The sequence below is a fragment of the Notamacropus eugenii genome, chromosome 7, assembly GCF_028372415.1.
Source record: "Notamacropus eugenii isolate mMacEug1 chromosome 7, mMacEug1.pri_v2, whole genome shotgun sequence".
Classification (NCBI taxonomy): domain Eukaryota; kingdom Metazoa; phylum Chordata; class Mammalia; order Diprotodontia; family Macropodidae; genus Notamacropus; species Notamacropus eugenii.
This window is the reverse complement of record NC_092878.1, coordinates 145,275,230-145,301,917: the sequence shown is the minus strand read 5'-3', so window position 1 is coordinate 145,301,917 and position 26,688 is coordinate 145,275,230. Positions and strand designations below refer to the sequence as shown.

Genomic DNA, 26,688 nt, shown 5'->3' with positions numbered 1-26,688 from the left:
ATAAAGGAAGGGAATAAATATTGATATAATGTCTATTATGTGCCATGCAGCGTGCTGAGCAAGTTTTTACAAATATCATCTCATCTGATCCTCACAACAACCCTGGCAGGTGTAGGCTATTATCATCCCCATTTTACAGTTGAGGAAACTGAGGCAAACAGTGGTTAAGTGATTTGTCCAACGTCACGTAGCTAGTATGCGCCTGAGGCTGGATTTGAACTTCCTGGCTCCATCTCCACCACTCTATCCATTGCACCACCAGTTGCATCTGCTATAACACAATAATACCAGAATGAAATGACTTAGGTAATGTTGGATAGTCATAGCGACAGCAAATTTGTTGTTGTTGTTGTTTTTTAATTTAGGATTACTCATGTTCTCCAAGAATTACAGCTGTGAAAATTCTATGAGGAAAATGTAGCTATTAGAACTGTACAGAGATACTTAATACATCCACTTCTTATATTTGTACCTTCTCAGTTTAAATATGTAATTTAAATATACGTATACATACATATATATTTACATACAAGAAAATTACAGTATATACAATCAAATGGGAAAAGAAAAGCATTTTAAAAGATCTTAAGAAGTTCTTCGATAACTCCATCCTATTAAAAATGGTACTACTATATACAGTATACAATTTTAAAAAATGAATTCCATAAACAAAATGTTTTCTTTGGTTTAGCAAAATGATCCCAAATGAGAAAACTTATCTTGTTAGTTCTATCGATGTTGGTCCTTGAAATGCGACTCTCTTGTGTTAGCTGCTTCGTGCAAGGAAAGGGATAGAAGCACACAGCTGATTTTCTTCACTCCAGAATTGGACAATTCACGACAATTCGGTGAACATGTAGGACCACTGGAGGGGTGAGCCCATAGGTCATCTCACAGTGCAAAGTAAGACTCAGTGGTCCTACCAAAGTGGGAAAGCTAAGTCTCCTCTCTCACTTAGGATTTTCCCCACTGGTGGATATTCAATGGAATTCATCAGCATGAATTCACGTGGTTCTAATGTTGGTGTTCAATATTATCTATGATGCTGCAAATGTTTCATTTGGTAGGGCAGTGGTAGGAGGAAGGGAATGGAATCCTTATTGACTCATTTACTTAAAATTCTGTTATTTTACCAAGCTCCTGTTTTACTTTCAAATTTTTTAAAAAAGAGAAAAAAGTAGTTCGTTCCTCAAATGTCTTTATAAAGAATTATTGACTCATTGCTGATCATAATAATAAGCATTTATATAACTGGATTTCCTTTCAAATGAATTAGAGTAATGGTCTTTTCCTTGGATTTTCTAATGAGGACATTCATAGACATGGCTAAACATTTCAAAGCTTCAGAGTCAGTTTCCTGAGCTAGTGAAATTTATTTCTCCTTTTTTCAATGATGAAGAAATACCTTTTCAGTTTAGTTTCCATGTGCTTTTTATTTTAAGTATGAGAAAAAATAGATTTAAGGCCATGAAGCAGAGGGGAGAGTGATAATAAGACGCGATATCTCCCCATTGTCCAAGGGAGGGTGTTGCCTCCTTATACACTGTATCTCCCTTTAAGCAATTATTTTGTTTCCAATAAGGATTGTTTTCATGAAGGTATCAGGGCTAATCCCAGAAGATAGAATTATCTTCTCTTTTACAGGCTCACTTTACAGTATAACATCACAAATTTAGAATTGTAACTTCAATGACCATCTAGTCTAACCCCCTCATTTTATGGATTAAAAAAAAGGGAGGTTAAGAGAAAATAGGTGTCTGACCCAAGGTAACCTGAGTAGCAAATAGAAAATAGAGGATTTGAACCCAGGTCCTCATATTCAAAATTCATCAGTCTTTCTACCATCCCACTTTTATAATACACTATGCTGAAGCTGGCATGAGAAGTACTTCACTAAAAGTAGAAAAGTCCAAGATCTTCAAATATTCACGTTTTCCAGCATCTGCGTTTGACATATGGGATTAGTTGGAATTGTCATTTCGGACTTTAGGGACTGGAGGCTACCAGTACAATCTTTATACTGCCAGCGCCTTTTTATTTGCTCGTAACCAAACAAAGCTCCCAAGGGCTCTGTGACAGACATTTCTAAGGAGGTGCAAAGATGGCTATGAGGTGACTTGAAATGATGGAGCTGCTTCCTCTTTGTCCTTGCTTCCTCCCCCTACAAGACGTCTTACTGGCTCTCAAAAATGTTTGACTTTTGAAGGAATCTTAGGAAGGGAATGTGGGAGACAAGTAGAAGGCAGAAGAACCTGTGCTTCTTTCCCAGGAGTTGTTCTGGAGTAACCTTCGACATTTGGGGAAAGTGAAGGATACTGTTGATCGATACTGTGGCTAGCTAGCAGCTTCCCATTTAGATACTGGAATTCAAACACCCTCCCAATGAGCAGGGAATCCATGGGAGAGGAGTCCTCTTCCCTTGGCAGGCTTTATAAAATATATCATCATGAAACAGCTTCACACTGCTGGAGGGCGTCAGAGTGGGTGATCTCTTCTGTGCCTCTTCTGTGGTGTGTGACGAGAAGAAAACTCTTCCTTCAGAAGTCCTTATCCCAACCGGACATTTCATCTGGGGGTACTCCCTTCTCAGGGGGGTAGCTGTCAAAGTAGCTATGGTCAATGGGTCCATTGAGCTAAAAGGAAAACAGTGAAAGCAATTGTAAACAATATCAGTGTCCCAAATATGTGGTTCTCGGACAGCCAAAACGGTGACTTTTATGCTATGATCACTCTTTCTTTCTAACCAAAATAGAGAATATCCCACAACAGAATTTTTGAATCATCAATTCAAATCTAGATAACACAAATCTCATAACATAATTTTTCCATCTAGACCTGTGATTCCACTGGGGTGGAGACCCTAACGTGTCGAAACTCCTACTGGTGAAAGCTGATCCCCGGTATCAGATGGCTTCCTGGACGCAGGGAGGAGGAGGAGGAGGCCCAGAAGGAGTTAAATTTGGATCTTGTTGGCTTGAAGGCTGCCCTCCACCCTCTATGTCATTAGGCTCCCTCTTTTTATAATTAATATCACAAGTTGTTTCATATACTGCAATTCCAAAGGGTCTTTTGTTATTACAGGGAAGAGATGAAATGTTAAAAACAAATCTATTTAAGCCCATCCCTTCTCTAATCTGCACCCACAATGACCAAAAGAGAATCAAAAAGAGTGTTCAACAAACTAGGTATCCAAGGAATTTCCTTTTTTTCCCCTCTTCTTAAATAAAAATTTAAAACAAGGTCCCGAGACTATTTCTAGAACACACACTAGGAGTGCTAGGTCAGGTTAAATGTCTAAGATCCTTCTCCATCTCACAAAAGCTCCCTCATGTGTTATTAACCTAGGATTCATGAATTTTTTTAAAAAAAATATTTTGATAATTGTATTTCAATACAATTAGTTTCCTTTGAATTTTTTGGATACATTAAAAAAAATGTTATTCTGAGAAAGGGTCTCCAGGATTCCCCAGACCACCAAAGTGGGTCACAACACAAAAAGGTAAAGAATCCTATTCGTGGAACATTTTTTCAACTCGATTCTATGGAATCTTGCTGGTCCATGTGATGTGAAGAAGGGTTCTGTGAGAAAATTTAACTACCTGTTTTTTTTCTCTAAAACGCTAAATATAAAATTATGTATTATAAACATTGTTACATGTATCATATTGTTATGAAAACAAAATTTATGTTAATTTCCTCCATTTTACTCCCAGAGTTGTCTAACATCCACTTTATCTGGATCTCTCCTCACCCTCTGTTTTTTTCATTCCCTTGGGCCATGGATTAGACTTTGTCTATAGATTCTAAACCAAAAAAATGTTCTATGGCCAAATCATTTTGGAAAATGCTGCAGTAAAGACATACTTCAGATTTCTCCCTTTTAATCAAAATGGGATTCCCATCCTAGCGCTTTGGAATCAAAGGGTACCTTCTGTAATATTAATGGGAGTTGAAGATCTTCCCCTCCCATTAATGGGACTCACATAGAACTCATTAAGGAAAGCTTGCTTAGGGGAGATTTGCTTGCTTGAACACTTTCACACCTTTTGGTAATTAGGCAATGGGTTGTGATGCCTTCTGGATCCCTATATATTCTGAGGTTAGCATTTTGCTTTGGGGCTCACTCTTTGGAAGAGTATTCTCATGATTTGGCCAGATGAGCAGCTGCTAAGAAACCCCTCCCCCACTTTGAAAACACAAATGTTGGTGCTTGTCTCTCTGGTAACTACGCAGGTGTTGCTTTGGTCAGACAGCTGGATCTGTCTGTTGATATGTGCTAATTTCTCAGAGAGTAAGAAGCTCTGTCTGTTGATCGGTGCAATTTTTTCTGCTTGTAATTTCTGTTTATATTTTTGCTGATGTTCAGGGTGTTAACTTTTCCCCTGAACTAAGTGAATGATATATATGTTTAATTAAAGTGATTGTTGATCCCTTTAAAGTTGCTTTCCTTTAAGAAAAAGGAGATCCAAGAACCTGTGCTAGCGGTCATCCTGGGTGTGCTAGGGTGCTTGCTGTTACACTTCATGGTCCCTTAAAGCAGGAAGACCATCCCTCACAGTCATTTATCTCCCTCCACTATTTTCATTGTGGTTTTTTTTTTTATCCCTCTGACAATCTGCAAAAATGGTTCCCATGGAAACAAAAGAGTGGTTAGAGTACCTCTCTTTTTAAGGGTGATGGCAGGTTCCTTGCCTTCAGTCCCTCCCAGTTAAAGCCATTCAGCCACCTCAGAAGAAATGGGAAAAAGGGGGTTACCATTATGATAAATATGTAATGAATTTAACCAAATTCTACAAGAATTAGCCTTATAAGACTTCCTGATATGATATCCACATCACAGGAATAATATGATGTACCACATAGCTAACAATTTAAAGTTTTATGTGCTGAGGTACTTAAAAGAAAATCTTAAACTATAATGGCAAAAAATAATACAAATTTTAAAATTAAAAATTAAATTACGATTTTGAAAACCAACACAAAAAACCACAGCATTTTAGCAGTTGATTTAGCTGACCTTTTGGCTACCAACATCTAAAAAATCAGGGCTTTCAAATACAGAAACAAATTAATTTCCCCATTAAAAGTCAATCCCTTCCTAGAGGTTAAGCTTATTAAAACTGTAAGAAGGGATGAAGTTAATTATTCGGAGGCTTTAAATGGGGCTTCTCACAACTTGCATCCAAAAATTAGGCATACTAGAGTATCTATGAACTTCTTTTCACTGAGATATAAAAGTTATTCATTCTGAAACTATTAGAGGAATTACTGTTAGCTTTATTATTACAATTGTGGCCCTGGATATGACAAAGAAAATGATGGATAATATCTGGAAGTACAAAACTAAAAACTAGAAAATAGCTTTTGACTCAATAAGGAAAGCCATTTAGAAACACAACAAATTTTACTATTTATTTATTTTTCTGGGCAAAGAGAAATAAATAATTGTGATACCTGTGCCTCTTAATGTCATTCATTCCACTCTTCAGGTTTCCCAGCCTTTCTGTAGGATTTTGTCTCAAAAAAAAAAGTAAAAGTTTATATGAGTTTACAAAAATTTCACTTCAGTAAAGAAGCAATGTCAATTTTCTTCCTTTCACTCATATAGGTAAATTGGTGTGTCTTTATAGCAGAAACATTCTGAGTTTGTTAGAATATGACCTATTAAAAATATTTTCTTGTGTGACATTTTGGGGCATTATTGAGATCTACTGAAAATTAAAACAAGAATTATAGAAATCTTCCATCACAAGAGTTAAGGGAAGGATTTTCTGGGGGGAAATCTATGTAAAATGTAAAATTTGGGGATTTAAAAATAAAGCAAAAGGAGGTTTAGTTGATGAAGTCTGCAATAGACTATATGAGACTTTTAAAACTCATGCTAAGAATAACATGGATGTAAATCACTCACCACCTTACTAACTTAGAGTTCAGAATACTCTGTTGCACTGTACCAGAGAAAGATATTTCTCAAGATTAACCCTGACTGATGAAGAAACTGCAACTATCTGTGCAGCATGAAACCAACTCATGGTTTTAGACCTACGTATCCCGGAAAGTAAAATGTGGCCCCTCTTTCTGTGATTACAAAAGTTAGATATTGATGGAAAAGATTCTGATTTTCAGTCCAAACATGATTTTATCTGCAAAGGGAATTATTTACAATATTGCAGTTACTGGGGCCCTGAGAGGTTATACAACCTGCCCATGGTCCCATAGCAAGCATGCATGGGAGGTGGTCTTGAGGGCAGGTATTCCTGACTCCAAGGCTGGCCTTCTCCTCAGTAGATGATGCCATCTCTCAGTGAACCAGAAAGACACGTAAAATTAACCAAATGCTTTCTATTGTGGAGAAATGAGCATGGAGACTTAGGTTCTTATAAACAGAGGCTGTTTCAATCATACGCTACTCTCATTGGTTATGCTACCTGCAGAGCCGGCGAATCAAATCTTCAGGGCGTCGTGTTACCTTCTTGGGAAAATCTATTTTCTCAATTCCCTTGAGAATCAAATTGTAAGTCATCATTTGGTCAATCCCAGAAAATGGAGGACTAGAGAAATGAAAGAATAGAAGATATTTTTAAAATTCCCAATTAGAAAAAAAAATTCAAGCTCCAGTCTATGAAAGACCAAATTTAATCAGAAAAAAAGTCCTAAGCATTAATATAGAAACTATTTTGGGGGCTATACCTTAGTTTATACATGTAAATATTTTGATTATTGTTTGGTCTTAAATGCCACCCTGATTGCAATTCTTAGACATTTGGCCTAATGAAACTGCTTTGGACCTTTCACCTCTGCCACCTATTGATTGAAAAGATTAGGGAATAGTCTTTTGGGGCAGTGGTGTCCAACTGAAATTTAAACAGGGCCACTTATTCATACATAAAGGTCCCTGCAGGCCCATATTGACTTCATTTTAAAGTGTGATGTTACCTATGTTTTACTGTATTTTTATTTATTTTGCTAAATATTTCTATATTGCATCTTATTCTGGACTGATCTGTACTTGGGAGAATCGTCCCCATGGAGTGTTTGACATCCCTCCATCAGGGTGTAGAATCCATTGCACTCAAGCTTAGCCACGCGCTATTTCTTATCATCCCGGCCCTCAGCTCAGTGATTAATTTTTGCAAATGTCTCCTAAATTGATACTTCTTTTCTTCTAGGACAAAAAGAATTGCACTTATTAGAAGATAGCACTTGCATCAGTGGAAAGTAAAATATTGTATATTATTTATTTTATAAATGGCAACTGACTTTTAAAATATTTCTTTAACTGCAACCAAGTTCCTCTTCTAAAAATCTTTTGCTTTTAAAATAAAATAAATTTACCCTAAATGACTTTTCCTAATGTACTATCCCTCCCAAAGAGCCATCTCTTATAACAGAAAGAGGAAGAAAACTGGTTCAACAAACTAAACAAACAACACATTAAAAACTTTGAAACTGGAGTAATTGTTTCTTTGGGACCAAGCTTGGTCATTGTAATTTTACAGCAACACATTCACCCTAATTATTTTACTTTTTTTGCTTTTTAAAATTCATTTTACTTTCAACTCCAAATTATCTTCCAAATTTCCTCCCTCACCAAAAAAGCAGGGAAAACAAAACTCATTACAACAATGTATAGACAAGGAAAACAAATTCTTGCATTTACCAGGTCTAAATATGTATATGTGTGTATATATAAAATATGTTACATAACCCATATCTGTGTATATTTATGAATGTGTATACAAACACACATATATATGCCTAAATCTGCACTCTCTGTCCATCACCTTTCTCTCTGGAGGTGAGTGGCATGTTTCATCATGGGTCTTCTGGAAGTGAAGTTGGCCACTGTGTTAATCCTGTGGTCAACATAATGTTCCTAAGTCTTTCAAAGCCTTTACAATATTGGTGTTATCATATAAAATGGTTCCACTCATTTCACTTTGCATGGTTTGTACAAGTATTTCTGAAACTATTTGTTATTTCTTATAGCAAAATAGTCTTTGATCACATTAATGTTATAATTTGTTCAGCAATTCCCCAATTGATAGATACCCCCCTGATATCCAGTTATTTGCTACCATGAAAAGAGCTACTATATTTTTGTCCATATGAGGGCTTCTCATCTTTCTCTATTCTTTTGGGGATATGGAACTAGTAGCAGTATTGTGGGGTCAAAGAGTCATCACAGTTTAATGATTTTTGGGTGTTGTTTGAAATTGCTTTCCAGAATGGCTAGACCTTTTCAAAGCTCTACCAATCGTGTATTAATGTACTTGTTTTCCCACAGCCCTCCAGAATATATCATTTTACTATTTGGTCAATTTTGCCAACCTAGGAGTTACTTTAATTTGCATTTCTATGATTATTCGTGATTTAGAGGATTTTTTTCATATGGCTATTGATAGTTTCGATTTTTCTCTGAAAATTGCTACTGACATCCTTTGACCATTTATTAATTGGGGAATGGCTTTTATTCTTATAAGTTTGACTCAGTTCCCTATCTGTCTTAGAAATGATGGCTTTATCAGAGAAATTTGCTGCATAGATTGGTGCCTAATTTCCTAGTTTTCTTCTCATTTTAGCTACAATAATTTTGCTTATAAAAAAACTTTTTAGCAGTAATCAAACTGTAACTTTGGCATCCTATGTGCCTCTTTATTTCTTGTTTGGTCATGAATTCTTACCCTATCCTAATTTCTCAATAAATTTTTGAATAGTGAGTTCTTGACCTGGATCTTTGGGTTTAGACTAGATTCCCATGCTCATTTGTTTCTATATGTTGTGTACCTCATCTGTTCCACTGAGGACCTCTCCATTTCTTACCCAGGACCAAATCCTTTTATGACTATAACTTTGTAGTATACTTTGAGATGTGGTACTACTAAGCTTCCTTCCCACTTTTGTTCATGAATCTCCTTTATGTTCTCAACCTTTTGTTCCTCCAGATGAATTTTGTTACTATTTTTTCTAGCTCTATAATGTAATTCTTTAGTGGTTCGATTGACACAGCACTGAATAATTATTGTCATTTTTACCATATTGGCTTAGTTTACCCCTGAGCATTTAATATTTTCTAATTATTTAGTTTTGGTAATGAGTATTTTATAATTGTGTTTAAGAATTCCTATGTGTGTCCTAACAAGTAAAGTCTCAAATATTTTATGCTATATGCAATTATTTTAAATGAGGGTCTAATTTGTCTAAAATTCACTTCTTTTAGCTGTTGTTGTTAGATATATTAACATTGGGGGGGGGGAGTAAATTGGAGTCTCCCACTGCTATAGTTTTATTATTTCTTCTTGCAACTTATTTAATTTTTAAGACTTCAGATGTCACATCATTTGGCACATACATCTTTAGCACTGATTTTTGTCACTGGTAACTTCCAGCAAGAGGAAATTTCCCTTGTTATTTCTTTTCTTCAGGATTACTATCACTATATTTTCTATTATTAGTGCTCTGAAGTCATGATTGCTACCTCTTTCTTTTTAACTTGAGTGAAGCTTAAAAATTTTACTCCAGCCCTTTATTTTTAGCTGTGTGTGTTTCTTTTAAGTGTATTTTTTGTAAACAATATATTATCCAATTACAGTTTCTAATCTATGCTTCTATACTCTTTATTTTTTATGGGTGGGGGTTATCCCATTTGACAGCTGGGATTGCTAAGTATACATTTCCCTCCATCCTATTTTTATGCTTTTCCTTCTCTTCATTTCCCATCCCCCTTTAAAAGTTTGTCTCGCTTCTAGCTAATTTCTCACTTATTCTCCTTCTCCCCTTTCTCTTACCTTTACCCTTAACCTCTTTCCTTCTTGTTTCTTTGTTAGGTAAAGCATGCTTCTGTACTGAACACTCTGTGTGTGTGTGTGTGTGTGTGTGTGTGTGTGTGTGTCTGTCTGTCTGTCTCTCTGTGTCTGTCTCTCTCTCTGTGTGTGTCTCTGTGTCTGTCTCTTTGTCTGTCTCTCTCTGTGTCTCTGTGTCTGTCTCTCTCTTGTCTCTCTGTGTCTGTCTCTCTCTGTGTCTGTCTCTCTCTGTCTGTCTCTGTGTGTCTCTCTCTGTCTCCCCCCCCGTGTGTGTGTGTGTGTGTGTGTGTGTGTGTGTGTGTGTGTGTGTGTGTGTATGTGGATCCTTCTCCCCTTTGATCAGTTCAAAGTGAGGTCCAAGAGTCACCTGTTCCCTGCCCTTGGTGTACAGAGTTGTACTTGAGCATTCCATTTCTGTGTGAAAATTCTCCCCATTCTTTCCCCTTCCGTTGCATTCCTCTTCTCCTTTTCCATTTTTCTTTTAAAGTCATCAAAATATAACAGAATCACATTCCACCCTCTATTTCATTAGAGTTCTTCTGTGACCCCTGACAAAGACACAGTTCTGAGGAGATATATGTATCACTTCCCCATGTAAGAATATAAATAGTTTAACTGTTTTATCCCTGATGAATGCTCACTCATGCTTATTTTTCAAATTCTTCCTTTACTTCTGTGTTTGTATATCAAACTTTCCACTGACTTTGATCTTGTGATCAGGAGTATTCCATTTTCCACCCCACACCACACCCTACCCCAACCTGCCCTTGCAAGATAATATCCAGTACTGCTGGACAAGTTATTTCTGGCTGTAACCCTAGATATTTGGCCTTTGGGAATATTAGATTTTAGCTCTCCACTCTTTAAAGTGATGAACGTGAAATCTTATGCAATCCTGAATGTGGTACCTCAGCACTCAAATTCTGTTTTTATGGCTGCTTGTACTGTTTTTTTCTTGACCTGAGTGCTTTGGATTTTGACTATGGTGTTCCTAGGAGTTTTCATTTTGGGGTTTCTTTCAGGAGGTGATTCTTTCCATTTCTGCTTTGCTTTCTGCTTTTATTTTATTTTTATTTATTTTGCTTTCCAGTTCTGTGAGTGGTTTTCTTTAAATCTAAGGTTAAATATTTAAAGATTTCCTAGAAGATGAGTCTTAAATGATCTCTTCTCAATCTGTTTTCTAGGAGAGTTGCTTTTAAAATCTATGAAATTGTTTATTTTCAATTTTTCAATTAAAAATATTTCTTAATGTCTCATGTAGTCATTAGCTTCTATTTGGTGAATTCTTTCTTAGCTAAGGTTTTATACCTCTTGTTCCATGCTATTAATTTTCTTATTTTTCTTCCATAGTTCTCTTTTCTTTTCTCATTTTTTTCTCTTACTACTCTCATTTGGTTTTCTAAATCATGTTTTATCTCTGCTTTTCCTAAACTCTTGCTTTATCTTTTCCAAAAATTCTGTTTGAATTTGTGCCCAGGCTGAATTTTTCTTTGAGGTTTTGTTTGTCGATGTTTTGAAGTCATTGTCTTCTCTTGGGTTTTTGTCTTGACTTTCCTTATTACCACACTACCTCTCTATGGTGAGATTCTTTTTTGCCTGTTCATTCTTACAGATTCCTTCTTGACGTTGGACTCTACGTGAGGGCTAGCACACCTCTGAAGGCAATGTCTGGGCTGAGTTTCTTTCCTCTTGCATACTTCTGCTGCTTTCCCATTTCACACTTTCACATCTGTAAACTTTCAGAGCTCTCACAGTGATGTGATCTGAAGTGATCTTTTTCCTGCCCTCCTGCTATGGGCTCTGCAAGTTGCTGAACTAAGTTTGTCTCTGAAAGTTTCAGTAGACTGTTACTAGATTCTGAAACTTGAAGGCTTGGCGGGTTGAGAGGGAATGAACTACGGACTCCCGTTTAGTCTGAGGTTTCTGCCACGATTATTTCATTGCAAACTTCAGCACCGGCTTGAGGCTAGACCTGAGTCCCTGCCCTGTTATGGGGACCAGAGTCACACAGCTACTGTTTGCTTGTGAACTTATTTCACAGTTAGGATAAATAATTGAGTTTAATTATTTTTTTATTCTTCCTTGTAAAGTCTGTTCCACTGACTGGCTTTTTTATTTTTTTAACTAGTACTAAATTGTTTTGATAAGAAGATGATGATTTTGCCTGAACATGTGATTTTACTGATATTAGAGATATCCAGATGAGGAACCCCCTCTACCAATACAGGTCAATATTCTTTGCAACTTCTAGGCTTAGCGAGCTGCCTACTGCACTGTAACATTACATTGCTTGCCTACAGTCATATAGTATATTTCAAAAGGTAGAACTTGAACCCAGGTCTTTCTAGATCTGAGTATCATTCTCTATCCACTCATACCATGGAGCTTTGTAGTCTAGAGTCTGGAAATGCTTACTTCTCTTTCTTCCTAATTTTTTCATTATTTCCTTTGATATTATAGATCTTTTCTTCTTCCAAATAGTTTTCATTATTATTTTTGTTCAATGCTATAAAACAGATGTCAAACATATGGGCCACATGCAGCCCACAACACTCCCTGGTGTAGTCCAAACCAGATTAAAATGTAATTGGGAAATATTTCACAAAATAAATAAAAATACAGTAAAACATAGATAACACTAGTTTGTGGTTTTCTAAGCCAATTTGAGGCCTGCAAGGAACCTTACGTACAGCTTTGTGGCCCTTGTTTCTATTTGAGTTTGACACCACAGCTGTAAAATATTGCTCTGTCAATTTTGTTGGTGTAACACTATGCCAATAAATTAATTTGGGTAGTTCTGCCATTTTTACCATGTTGGTCCATCACAGCCATGAGCACTGAATATGACTCAATTTAGTTAAGTTGCTCATTAGGTGTTCCTAAGGAACATTTTATAATTACATAAGTAGTGCGTGTTCTTTGACATACTGCTTCCTAGATACTTTGTTCATTTTCTAGTTGTGTTGACCCCTTCTAGGTTTTTGTTATTGCAGTGTTTCCCCCCGCTCTGACCTCAAACTGGCAGGTTGGGTTCCTAGAGGAACAACTGCTATCTCGTATTCTAGGTTCTAGGTTCTTAGGTCAACCTATGTGTGACCACAACTAACAAGGTAGTCCCAGAACCCAAACCACTGTGATTCACGTTAACAATCACCTGAAATATTCAATTAGCTCCCCAAAAACGACATTTACTCAAATGGCATGGTAAGAATAGTAGTTAGAACCCACCCAAAAGAAATTCAGCCAACACACAAGTGGGCATAACCTTAGAGTGCAAAGTTGGTATGGCCAAGTCATTAAGGGGATTCTCAAAAGCAAAATTGCAAGGTCTCAAATATCTTTTCTTCGGAGAGTCTCCTAAAAGGTCCTTGCTGAATGAGGTGTTCATGGCACTGATGGAGCAGTCAGGACTGCTAGGCTGGGCTGACAACCACAGAGAACAGATGAGCGAGTCAGCCAGCCCTGCTCCTCGAAGGATGTAGTATTTGTTGGATGCGTTGGAATGGATTGGTTACTCAGCTGTGCTGGTTTGGAAAGCATACACAGACAAGTTTACTCTGTCTTATAGCTGATCACAATCAGGCAGCTTTCATTTGTACTCAGGACTAACGAGGTTTTCCTTCAACTCTCCAGGATATATCACGCCCTTTCACACTTGGCCCAGTCTAACACATCTATTTCCTTAGTTTTCTTCATCTTCTCCTCCTCAACCTTGGATTGTCCATCCAAGGTACAAACCGGAAGATTCTCTTTTGTTTGCTGACACTGAATGACATTGGTGTACATGAGCCATGATGTCCTACTACTGCCAAATTACTGTTCTAGTCTAAAGCATCCTTGCTATGTGACTTCAGGTTCTAAAATCTCTAAATTCTGTAAAATTCCAAAAGCAGTGCTTTTAAATTTTCTAGGAGTCTACCTAGTTTCTGATTTGGCCAGAAACTTGGCAGGTCTTCCCCTCCCTGATTAATTCTTTCAGGAAGGCAAAGTAGACCATCTTTACCTCGATCTTTATTTAGCTTTAACTACTGAATGGGCGTTGCCTCAGACAAACTGAGACCGGGGAAAGATCTTAACTGAAAAAGACCAAGGTTTCCTATTGTGTCCTGGGCCATCACCAGTTTTTCTGACCTATGTCTTGCCACTAGTATCTGATGACTCTGGAGGAAGGGTGAGGCTGATGATTTTGCACAGCCTGCCTCACTTAAATCTAATTCACTTGCAAGTCAGGACATCACCCTCCTGATCTCATTGGTCCTCTTTGAGAATGAAGGACAAACACCAAGGAGTCAACCTTTTTTCCCTTTCAGATTTCTGCCAGTGCCCTGGTGCTTTGGTTATATTTCTAAATCAAACGTCTCATGTTTCATCTCTGAGGCAACATGGCTTGGGCATTTCACATTGGCCTGTGATACCACTGCAGTGAAACACAATATGCCCTAAAACATGGAGGCCTAAACAGCCTCTGCAGTCATATCCTTGGCACTTGAGAGGTCTTTTATTCCAGGTCAGTCCTGAGAGTATCTGTCTGCAGATACTCCCTCTGATCATCCCATCACTACAGTATTCTCTCATTCGCTGTGATAGTCTTGATCATCGGTTACCATGGACCTTCTGAAATTCCATTATTGACAGGAATATCAGAGGGGTTCACATTCTCAGGTAACTCACAGAAAAAAAAAAGGCATCTTGTCATTTTCCTGCTACTTCTTAGCTGGTACTTTTCAACTGCATCTTACAAAATGCTCTCAATATCCTCTCAAGTTCTATAGTATTCTCCTATGCAGGAGTTCTCTAGGCAGCTCAAGCTGCATTGCTATGGATCAGAGCTCGATGGATGCAATATTCACATTGCTTATATCAGTCTCTATATTTGTAATGGACCCAATAATGCATCAGATAGCAGTACTTTAGCATTCAAACGAGCAAAAGTCATCTTGTAGGATGATTCCTTATAAGGGGAACACACCAGAAAAGAGGATGCTCAATTACATCCCAGAACAAAAGAAAAGTGTTCATTTTTCTCTAGGGGATTCCTAGATAATTAAGGGGTCCACAGACAGAACCCCAACAATGTCACACAAAAGTTCCCACACCATAGGGTCTTTGAGATCACGACCCCATTTTGCACAGATTAGGTGTCCAGGGGATGACCAGTCCTTCTAGTAATGTGTGTGACCATTCCTACTGCTATAACTCATGACCTCAAACCAATGTGTTTGCCATTAACAATCAGCCAGTAGACTCAACCAGTCCTTTTTTTACCCATATACTCAAATGGCAAAACAAAAACAGACGTTACAGACTATCTCTGCCAAAGCCTGGAGTTCTCTGTCCCACTAAGAAACAGAATGAAGAACTGGAGGGAAGGAAGAATGAGACCAAGGTAACTCCAGTTTTGTTTCTACAGGGCTATGGGTGCCCTTTCCTTTGAAGGGAGGCCCTGATGTTGGCAATGACTGTGATCTCAGCTGCTAGGCTTACTACCTGGCTCTCCAAGAAACATGGATTCCCAGTGATGGTGGCTCAACCAGATCTGCTTCTGAAAGCACAAGGCTAGTGTTTCTTCTAGAAAAGAATAATAGCTGCTGGGGGGGCGGGGGGGTCCTCATCACAGGTGCCAGAATGGACAAGTTGATTTGTTGGACTCCCTGGTCTGGCTCTTCAACGGTCCTGCAGCTTCAGGCTTGGAAGGATGTGAAAATCTGCTCTTTCAACTCAAATGCTACTAAGATCTTTCAGAAAGGTGGAGACCTTTTGGACTAGTGTTGGAAGAAGCTTCTCTAATTCAGCCCCAGACGCTACTGGCTTTCCAGGAATGGGATGGGAGAGGTTTCCCCTTTGTCCTTCTTCCTGCTAGACAATTCTTCCTGTTCAGTCTGCATCCTTCAGTGCAACCAGATTTATGATGACCATTTCCCAGATTCCTGCTGGATCTTAAGTGAAAGGAGTGACTGGAAATGAAAAGACTGAAGTAATTTGTGCCCAGAGATAAGGTATTTGCCTTTTTCGTATGCAAATGAAGTATTCAAGACCTCATAATCCCTTCCAACTAGTAGAAAGCTTCCCTTAAAAGTGAATGGGGTTCACACTTAGATTTAGTTTTCTCTGTCTTTTCCTCTTATTACCTTCAACTTTGCTAAAGTCAAAACTGAGCTCACTCTTTCATTACATAGAAATATTCTTGGTTTTTTCTGGTTTCTTTACTAAAACTGTTACTTAACTCAACTAACTGCTGTTCTCATAGATCCTAATCTAGAATTCTCTAAGTAAACCAAAACGTTATCAGAAAACGGGAAGATGCGTGTCTTCTCTTTGCCTACCTTGATGCAATTTCAGTACTTCTACAAACCTTCCGGTGTTTCTCCAATTGTCTCTTATCACACAAATCTATTCTTTTTCCTACTTGAACATTGTGCCTCCCCAATACTTGTGTTGGTTTTTCATACTTAAATGTTTTCCTTGTTTTTCTGGTTTGTTTTGGGGTTTTTCGAGCTTGTGGTTTTATATAGTTTATTTTTTATGTTAAAGAAAGATTCATCTCTGCCTCTATGAATGTGACAAGCACAAATGGGGTGTTGTACTTCAGTGGAGATTTTTTTTTCCAATTTATTGATATAAACATGTCCTTTTGGATGCTTCCTTTTCAATTTGATTATGTTAATTATTTTCCTGATGTTGAATTATCCTTGCATCCCTGCTATAAATCCAATTTGATTGTAATGAACGTTTTTTTGATAAATTATTATAGTCTTTTTGCCAAGATTTTTTTTTAAGTTTTCAGTTGATATTCATTCCTAGCCTTTGATCTATGATTCTCTTTGTGTATTTCTTCCCTGGTTTAGATGTCACTGATGTTCAGTCACGTCTGACTCTTCCTGACTCCATGGACCATGCTATTCATGGGGTTTTCTTGGCAAAGATACCAATGTGGTTTGCCATTTCCTTTTCCATTGAATCCTTTTGCCAGACAAACTGAGGTTAAATGGCTTGCCCAAGGTCACATAGCTAGAAAGTGTCTGAAGCTGGATTTGAACTCAGGTCTTTCTGACGCTAGGCCCAGTGCCTTATCCACTGAGCCACCAGCTGCAGGTTTGGATATGAGGTCTATTTTTATCTCACAGAAGGATTTTGATAGAGAACTTTCTCAATTTTCCAGAATAATTTGTGCATATGAAAATAACTTAATTTTCTTTAAAGATTTATAAAATAATCTAGTCTAGGACTTCCCACTCTTTTCCCTCGTCTACATCCTTGGGCAGTTCCTTTATAGCTACTTCACATTCTTTTTTCTGAAACTGGATTATTTCAGGTCTCTAGTCGGTCTTGTCCATGTGGACATTTTATATTTTTATTCATAAACTTCTATCTCTTTTGAGTTCTCAGTTTAGCTGAAATGTAATTATAAACAACAGATTCAGATAATTCTTTTAATTATTTTCTGGGTTTGTTTTTTTTTTTTTCTGTTTTACTGTGGTTCCTTTAAGCACATTATAATTTCCTTATTTATCTCTATTGGTGGCATAAATTCTTATTATTTCTTTGCCTCATAGCATGATCATGACTTCCTGCTATTTCAGATTTGCCTGATGCATAGCCAATGTTGGTCTGGCCTCTCATTCTGAAACTACTGACTTTGGATTTTAAGAAGTGTTTCTTATACAAAACAGTTGTAGGACCCCTTCATACTCCTGTATTCTATCAGCCCCATTATGGCTTCACTTGTATGTTTACAGACTCTATGATCTGACAGTTTCAACCATATTCTTACTAGTGAAGAAGGCTGATCAAGAGAAATTTGCGATCAGCTTAAAGAGCTTAACCTGTGAGGAGCTTTTATTTTGGACTTGGATTATGTCTCATCAGTTACGAATAAACCAGTTGGTTTGGATTACTCTAAATTGGAGATTAATTGATTGCTTTGGGGTTGGGGGGATGGAGCATTCCCCCCACACCTGACTCAAGAAAAAGAGGTCAGTTTTTGAGTTACTCCTTCTGTACTTTTCTCCTTTTTTGGAAAACTAGAAGCACTGAGAACAGATCTAAAGCTAGTGGGTGGGAGCCTGTCCATCACTTTCTCCTGGCCTGGGAGTCTGTACCAGCTGCCTTGGGGCAGAAGAGTATCTTAGCATGTGCAGTTGGAAGACATGTGCTTTGGCCCTGTAGAAAGACCCCAGCGGCTGGCTAATCCAACCTACGTTCTGCATAGCACCTCCAGCACAGCACACCCCACAAGTGGCCACACAGCCTTTGTCTGAAGACCTCAGAGATGACACTTGGCATCATCCTATGCAGTCCATTCCTCTTGAGCTAGAGCTGTTAGTAAGCTTTCCTGACATCCGGCTTATTAGACCCTAGCAACTGGGGTCTCAGCAGTGTGCTTTCCATTACAGCAGACTCAATTAGCTCTCAGCAAAGACAGTTACTAAGATGGTCTAGTAAAAAAGCAGGAGAAACAAAATATTTTCTCTAAACCCTGAAGGGCAGTCTTCCAAAAATACTCACAGTATTCTTGAGAAAAGGGAAACTGATCTCGTAAGTACGTATTGGCTCGTACAGCACATGTGTAAGGGGACTCATTTGGCAAAAGCTACTCACTCTTCTGTTAGACCTTAAATTCCTATGTCTCCTCAAACAGTCATTCTGCAGGAGTGTCAATCCTTGGTCAAAGCATTTCTGCCCTGTGGGCTGCTCCCCTGGGCTCCCTGGGTCTGTCCCTTTCCATACCATGGTACTTAATTTCATGAGCTATCTTTCTCTTGAGTCCATAGCTGGTTCTCTTTTCTCCTCTCAAAGGTCAGGTTCTTTAAGCTACTTTTAAGGATGACTTTCCCTGGGTATCCAAGTCTGTCTAAGAGCAGTGGTTCTCCAAGTATGGGTTGTGGACCCGTGGAGGTCCCCTCAAGCCCACTGCACAGTCAAAATAATTTTCACAATAGTACCAAGATATTGTTTGCCTATTAAAATATTTTTCCCTTTTCCAAATATGTATCTGTGTGAAGCCAGATTTTCTACAAACATTCCAACCAAAATAACGTATCACTACAAAATGAAGACAGAATCAAATTAGAGGATCCAGCTATCTTCTATCAATTCAGACATTAAAGAAATTTGTAAAAATATAATGCCACTCCTAATTTTTTTTAAATGTAGTTATTTTTCACACAAAAAAATTAGTTTGGTGAATTGATTAAAATAAGCAAGAAAAAAGGAGGAGAGAGGATAAATAAACAAGACAGCAGACAGTTGTGATTTCACTACTGTTAGCAAAGTGATGAGCCTGGAGCTGGGGTCAAAGCACAGAATATGCCCTGGCACCACCACACTACAGAATGGGTGCCAAGGGGCAGGGACATTCTTTCCCCTATCCTTTGTCCCTCTCTCCTGAGGGAGAGAGCAATATATTGTGGGTAATATATTCACCTTAAGCTTCCTGCTTCCCTTTTGTCTTGGGAAGTGGTAACCTTTGTTCTAAATGTTTATTTATTTCTTAGGCCAGTAAATGTCATAAAGTTAATCATCATAAACCCAAACTGTAATGATTCTACCTAGAGTCTATCTAAATTTCTATGTATATCAATATATCTATAAAATACCTACCAGTATTGACATGCCTATCAATATTGATATTGATTAACATTTATATCAATTTAAATAGCTATCTATCGATGAATTATGTGTGCAGTGTGTGTGTGTGTGTGATTTCTGGTTTAGAGATGAGACATTTTTGCCTAACTGAATTAGATTGGGAGTCTGGAATGATACATTAAAGTAGTCGGAGAGCATGAGGAGACTGGTGTCACACATTGCACTCCTGGCAAATAACTTGAGACCAGGACAGTCCCATTTTTTAAAAAGCCATTTTGAAAAGCCCCCAAAGCACTTGAGCAAAGCATTTTCTTCTCCCTTTTCCCAGGGGCAGTTGTTTGCTCTGCAGAGTTTGAAAAGAGAAGGATACACCCATAGGAGAAGGAGTAGAGAGTTGCTTGGAAAGGGAAAGCCCCTGCCTCGGAGCAGAATGAGCTGAGAGGGAAGCCCACCCCAGCCAACGGGGGGAAGTGCGCCCCAGCATCCTCAGACAGAGCCACTGATTTAGTGTGCCTCGGTTGCAGCACCACCTGGTGGCTGATACACAGACTAGACGCTTCTCTGCATTCATTATAAGACCATTGATGGATTACTTTCAAATGGAATGAAAAAAAGGCACTTACTTGCCAGTCAGCAGTTCATAGACTAGAATTCCTAGTGACCAAAAATCCACACTGAAGTCATGCCCTTTGTTGAGAATGACTTCAGGAGCGACATACTCTGGGGTCCCGCAGAATGTCCATGTTTTCTGTCCAGATCCAATCTTCTTAGCAAATCCAAAATCCACCTGGCAAAGGATGGAAGGTAACTTTTCAGCATCTCTCTAGATCAGGCTCTCCTCTCGTCCTCAAGCCTGACAAGTTGTAGCTCTTACCTTTTCAGGGACCTGAAGAGTCTAAATCTGTCCCTCCCTAGTCTACTGGAACCCTCTTCCCCGTGCTTCAATATTCCCATGTGTGACACTGTCTTCACTGTCCTTGTCCCCTCACACACTCCTACCTCCCAGACCTCAAGTCTGGCTGACTCAGGGAGCAACCCCCGAGCCCTCACAACCATACATCTGTATCTATCTGTCCTTCCAGAGGAGAGCTGAGCCAACTCTGCAGACCCTTCCCAGGACCTAGGGAGTAGGCCTCCTTTGGGACTTAAGGAGATTTCCTGGCAGAATGGAACCATGAAGCGGGAGGTTCAATAAACCAGGAAAAGACCCTGATCTGAAATGTTGTGCTTTATCATCAGAATGTTTCAGTGACTAATTTCCTTGAAATGGGGTGACTCCCAATGAGGAAACTCCATTTACCAAGGTAGCTTGGCATCTGCTTTGCAGAGGAGAATCTTATTAGGTGCCTGGAGGCACTGTCAGTTATGGTCACACAGACGATATGGTTCCTAAATAGGACTTGAGTCTCACTCTTCATCTACCCTCTACTACAGAAGGGTCGAACACAGCCCACGGTGCTCTCAATGATGTCCCAACCAGAACAAAATGTAATTTAACAAAATAAATGATGGTACAATAAAACATAGATATCTAAGTCTAAGTTAACATGTGGCCTGCAGGGATCCTTGGGTACAGTCCTTTTTGAGTTTGATGCCACCGGTCTGTACTGCACAAGGACTGGATGAATTAAAAGGCTCCCTTCCCCTCCCCACCATAGATATAACATACATATATATTGTATCTGGGTAAAAAGGCACTTGATTTCTTGATAATGTTGACATAGTCTTAACCAAAAAGAAAGAAGATAATGCCAGGTTTTGGATTTAGCAACTAGCCTCCAAGTTAGGAGCCAAACATTATTTATTTTTTGAGAAGGAAAAGAAGAGGAATAAAAGGGAAAAGAAAGAAAATGAAAGGGAATGAAAGTGGAAAGGAAGGTATGACACTACCACAGAGATAGACAGCTAGGCAGCGAAATGGATAGAGCACTAGGCCTGCAGGCAGAAAGACCTGGATTCAAATCCAGTCTCAGACACTTACTAGCTATGTTACCGGGAACAAGTCACTTAATTCTGCCTGACTCAGTTTCCTCATCTGCAGAATAGGGATAACAAGAGCACCAAACAGTGATGTAATATTTGTAGTGTTTAGCATAATGCCTAGAACATGGTAAGTTTCAGCAGCTCCTCAGGTGGGGACACCGCCAATTCTATTATCTGATTCTCAGACGTCAAAAACTCAAAGCTCTTCACCAACCTTATTTCCTTCCGGCAGATACTTTTCTACTTTATCGATGTTCCTCCACAAAAACATGGCACCCATTACTAAAAACCATACCACAAATACAATCTAACAAAGTCAACAAAACAGCAGGGCCATCACTTGCTTCCTCCTTGACACTAATAAAAAAATAATAATGATAGCTAACATTTGTATAGGACTCACTGTGTGCCAGACCCTGTATCTCATCTGATCCTCACTCTGATTCTGGGAGGTAGGTGCTATTATTATCACCGTTTTACAGATCAGGAAACTGAGGCAAACAGAGATTAAGTGACTTGCCCAGAGTGACAAAGCTAAGAAATGTCTGAGGTTGAATTTGAACTCAGGTCTTCCTGACTCCAGGCCCTGTGCTCTACCCACTGTACCACATACTTGTACCCTGCACCTAAGGGAGCATTAGCTTTCTTAGTGCCCACATCATACTTTTAATTCATCTTGAGCTTGCAACTCAATCCAATTTAAAGATCTTTTTTTCAAAAGAACAATTGGATAGCCCATCTTGTACTTGTGAAACTGATTTTTTTCACCCAAATGAAAGTTTCTACATTTTCTCTATTTATTCTCAGCTTATTAATATTGAATATTAACAATTAATATTCAGACCAACATTCAGACCTGTCACTATCTTTTAGAGTTATGATTCTATTAGCTAGTGTATTAGCTGTTCCTCCCAGCTTTGTGTCATCTGCAGACTTCAAAATCATGGGCATTTAGGCTGCACAGGACAAGCACAGATCCCTGGGGAATTCCACCAGAGACCTCCTCCCCATCAACCCATTCATAACTCCCTCTGGATTTGGCTATAACAATCAGTTCTGAAACCCCCTAATTGTACTACTGTCTCATCCATACTTTTCCATCTTTTCCACAAGTAAAGTTCCTTGGTGTCTCTCATTATAAGTGCTTTTAAATGTACAAGGTCCAGTTGACCAAGAAAATGTATTTTCCAAGTTTTAGGGTGGCAGCTGAAGTCAAAGAGTTCAGATAAATCCATCCTATTAGAGGTGCCTCTGATCCAAGAATGAACACCCAAGTCAGGGAAGATCCTCTCACCACCTTGAGAACACTAAAGCAGCAGCATCTGAAATGGGATTCCTTCACCCACGTCGGATTGCTCACTAGGACTATCGTACATTTATGAGACTGTCCAGGATATAAAGAAGCAATTTTGAAATGAGTGGAGCTCTTTATACCAAGCTGGGGAATTGGTGTGGGACTGCCTACCTAACTTTGCACGCCTGGAGTTTAATGGACAAGGGAGCAATGTTTAACTTTATTTTTATGTCCAGATAAATGAAAGTACAATCTTACGTTTGAAATTGCTTTTTTACTCATCTGTTCATTGCATTTAAATTCTCTCTATTTATGGAAGAGAGGAAGACCATTAACGCGTTTGCAAAAGTTGCTAGAGAAATACGTTTTAGTGGAACAACTGATTCCATGGAGACTTTGACTTGGAGGTCATGGAGCAACAGAATCTGGTCACCACTGACAGGCGTATTTATTGCTAGAAAACCTCCAAAGTTCATCTGGCAGCCTTTGGTTTATTACCTTTCATTCCGGATTCATGGGAGTGAGGAGATACTTTAGTAGGAAGAATCTTAGAAAAAAACCTTTCATCCACTAAACAAAATCGTACTTGGAGAATCTGGCTTTGCATGTGTTGATCTTCACACATAATTTGTACTGAGATGGAAATCTCCAGTAATAAGATGGCAAAAACCTGACAAAAGTGTTGTGGCAAAGTCTGAGAGACATAATTTCTGGGTTATTAATAATCATTTTATTAATTATGGCTAGCAAATAATAAAAAATGAGGTCAATTGCCCTCCCAGAAGTCAGAGAACCCTTGGAGACCCCCTGGATGCTTAATCTTAGAGAAGGAGCTGCTCCTGAAGGTTGGAAATCAATCAACTGGTTAACAATGAGAGAATAAATATTATAGTGAGAGATGGGTTTATTCTAATGAGGAGCTGGAGGATATGTTTGGTCTGGTCACTCTGGGATGAAGAGATTCATCTCCACACCCAGATCATTCTACCTCCAGCAAGTCTATACAAAAGGATCTACCTTCCACGCAGATCATTTAGTGTAGTGGAACAATGGGCCAGAACTCTACCCTTTAATTAGAAATTAGCTTTGCCAGTTGGGTGCTTCCTTAACACTTCCTTAGCTTCCTTAGGCTTAGGATACAAGTATGTGGTAGCATGGATAGAGCACAGGGTCTACAGCCAGGAAGACCTGAGTTCAAATTTGACCTCAGACATTTCTGAGCTTTGTGGAGAACGTTAACTCAATCTCGTCATCAGCCCTGTCCTTCAGACACTGATGCCTCTGAAGACTGTGACCTAGTCTTAAAATACGGAAATAGAAAGTGGGGGGAAAAACCTGGTCCCCCCCCCACATTAATTGGTTAATAATCATTTCTTTCAGTGTAATACACTATTAAAACCCACAAAAAGTGATTAAAGATAAAACACTGAGATTTCAAATATCTTGATAAAGCCTCAACATTTGGAAAGGGTAAAACTTATCTATTGTAGCTATCTAGTGCCAAAGTCTCCAGGAGATATTCGTAATTCCTTACGTTTTCTAGAACTGGGTCACAAATCAGATGCTTGTGTCTGGACATGATTAATTTTTCTACTTTCTTAATTCTTCTATCTAAAAGTGCACAAGTTAAAAGGGGGGTAAGGGAATGTATTGTAAATGATAAAAAAGACAAAGATGACGTTATGATAAAGATGGAAAATGACATGAGAAGAAATGTTTCATAGCAGAAAACAGCTTTTCTGTAGGTTAATGGTGATTCACTTATGTCTTAAAGATAGGGAAAGGGAAAGTGAGACTCATTACAATAAGATTAAAAACTTCTAGGTTAACCTTGTGGTGGGTCTTGAGAAAAAGCATGGGAAGAAAGAGCAAGGAGGAAAATGTATAACTTAATATTATTAGTAGTAATTGCTTCATGAAATACAAGCACAGTTGGTTCCAGAGGCAGCAGAAGACCTAAGTCCACATCCAGCCTCAGACACTGACTAGTTGTGTGACCGTGGGCAAGTAATTTCATCTATTGCTACAGTTTCTTTTCATATAAAATAAGGATTATATGAAGTAGCATCTACTTCACAGGGTTGTTGTGAGGATCAAATAAGATAATATTTGTAAAAAGCATTTAACACAGTGCCTGGAGCACAGTAGGTCCTATATGAATGCATATTCCCTTCCCTTTATAAAGTTTCTTTTTAATAACTGAAAGCTGTAAACTATTAACCCTCATTCAACCTGTAGATTGTGGCTTCTGGAAGAGCTTTCCATATACAAGAGTGCATTTCTGTCTAATTTGGTTTCTCTAATACCTATGGAAAATAACCTTAAAGTACTTATTTCCTTTTGATGGTTTAACTTCAAAAATCTTCAAAGAGGTTAAGAAGCATTAGTAAAAGGGACAGGATGAAGAGAAAGAATGATTATCACAGTGCTAGAAAATAAGATTGGGAAATGAACATGAAATACAACTCGTCTTGAATCAAATTATTTTTGTAAGCTCCTTCTAAAAGTCTGGATGGTAATTAGAGAAACTCTGAGATACCACCTCACACCTATCAGATTGACTAATGGGACAAAGAAAGAAAATGATAAATGTTAGAAAAGATGGGGGAAATTGGAACACTAATGCATTGTTGGTGGAGTTGTGAATTGATCCAACCATCTGGAGAGCAATTTGGAACTATGCCCAAAGGGCTATAAAACTGTGCATACCCTTGGACCCAGCAGTAGCACTACTAGGTTTGTATCCCAAAGAGGTCATAAAAAAGGGAAAAGGACCCATATATACAAAAATACTTACAGCAGCTGTCTCTGTGGTGATGCCCATCAATTGGGGAATTGCTGAACAAGTTATAGTATATGATTGTGATGGAATACTACTGTTCTATAAGTGATAAACTGGAAAAACTTCTATGAACTGAGGCTGAGTGAAGTGAGCAAACCAGGAGAACTCCGTACACTCAGCAATAAAATGATCTAAGACAATTCTAGAAGACTCCAGATGGAAAATGCTGTCCACATCCAGAGAAAGAACTGTGGAATCTGAATACAGATCAAAACCTACTATTTTCTCTTTTTTTCTTTTTTTGTTTCTCGTAGTTCTTCCCTTTGTTCTGATTCTTCTTTTAAAATATGACTAATGTGGAAATATGCTTAATATGGTTGTACATGTATAGCCCACATCAGATTGCATGCCATCTTGGCAAGGGAAAAAGGGAGGGAAGGAGAAACATTCTGGAACTCAAAATCTTATAAGTGAATGTGGAAAACTATCTTTACATGTAATTGAAAAAAATAAAATGTTATTAAGAGGGAAAGTGCTACAGAGAACATATATAAATAGAAATCAAAAATTACAAAAACAAAAACAAAAGTGTCAATGATTTTAAAATGCAAAGCATAGTTGTTTAATTCTCTCATTAGTTTCTCATATTCTTCCTTGGCTGGAACATATGAGAAATGATGGTAGCTATAGCAATAAGAAAGGAAAAAGAAATTTAAGGAATTAGAACAGGCAAAGAAGAAACTAAGTTATCACTCTTTGCAGATGATATGATGATATACTTAGAGAATCCTAGAGGATCAAGTAAAAAGCTTCTTGAAAAAATCAACAACTTTGGCAAAGTTGCAGGTTACAAAATAAACCCACATAAATCATCTGCATTTCTATATATTACTAACAAAGACCAACAGCAAGAGGTAGAAAGAGAAATCTCATTTAAAGCTATGGTAGACACTATAAAATATCTGAGAATCTACCTTCCAAAACAAACCCAGGGACTATATGAACACAATTACAAGAAATGAAATTATTTAGCTAACCTCCTCCTTTTACTAGTCTGACTGTCCAGTCTCAATATCTTTTGCAGGGTCATCACCTTCATGGGTAGGTACATACATAGGGCAGCTAGGTGGTGCAGTAGATAGAGCATCAGTGCAGGAGTCAGGAGGACCTGAGTTCAAATCTCACCTCAGACACTTGACACTCACTAGCTGTGTGACCTTGGGAAAGTCACTTTACCC

The 26,688-nt window shown here is 38.3% G+C and overlaps 1 protein-coding gene across 2 annotated transcripts in view; it reads right to left on the bottom strand.

The window, feature by feature from the left end:
- Positions 1 to 375: 375 nt before the first annotated feature.
- PRKG2 (protein kinase cGMP-dependent 2) overlaps positions 376 to 26,688 on the bottom strand; it is a 111,065-nt gene continuing 84,752 nt past the window's right edge. For both annotated transcript variants that reach the window (XM_072623035.1, XM_072623036.1), the window contains exons 14-18: positions 20,015 to 20,178; positions 6,429 to 6,551; positions 5,455 to 5,517; positions 4,660 to 4,726; positions 376 to 2,633 (exon numbers count right to left, since the gene is read on the bottom strand). In XM_072623035.1, coding sequence (XP_072479136.1) covers positions 2,538 to 2,633; positions 4,660 to 4,726; positions 5,455 to 5,517; positions 6,429 to 6,551; positions 20,015 to 20,178 — 513 coding nt within the window. In that variant the 3' untranslated portion in view covers positions 376 to 2,537. The remainder of the gene's footprint in view (positions 2,634 to 4,659; positions 4,727 to 5,454; positions 5,518 to 6,428; positions 6,552 to 20,014; positions 20,179 to 26,688) is intronic.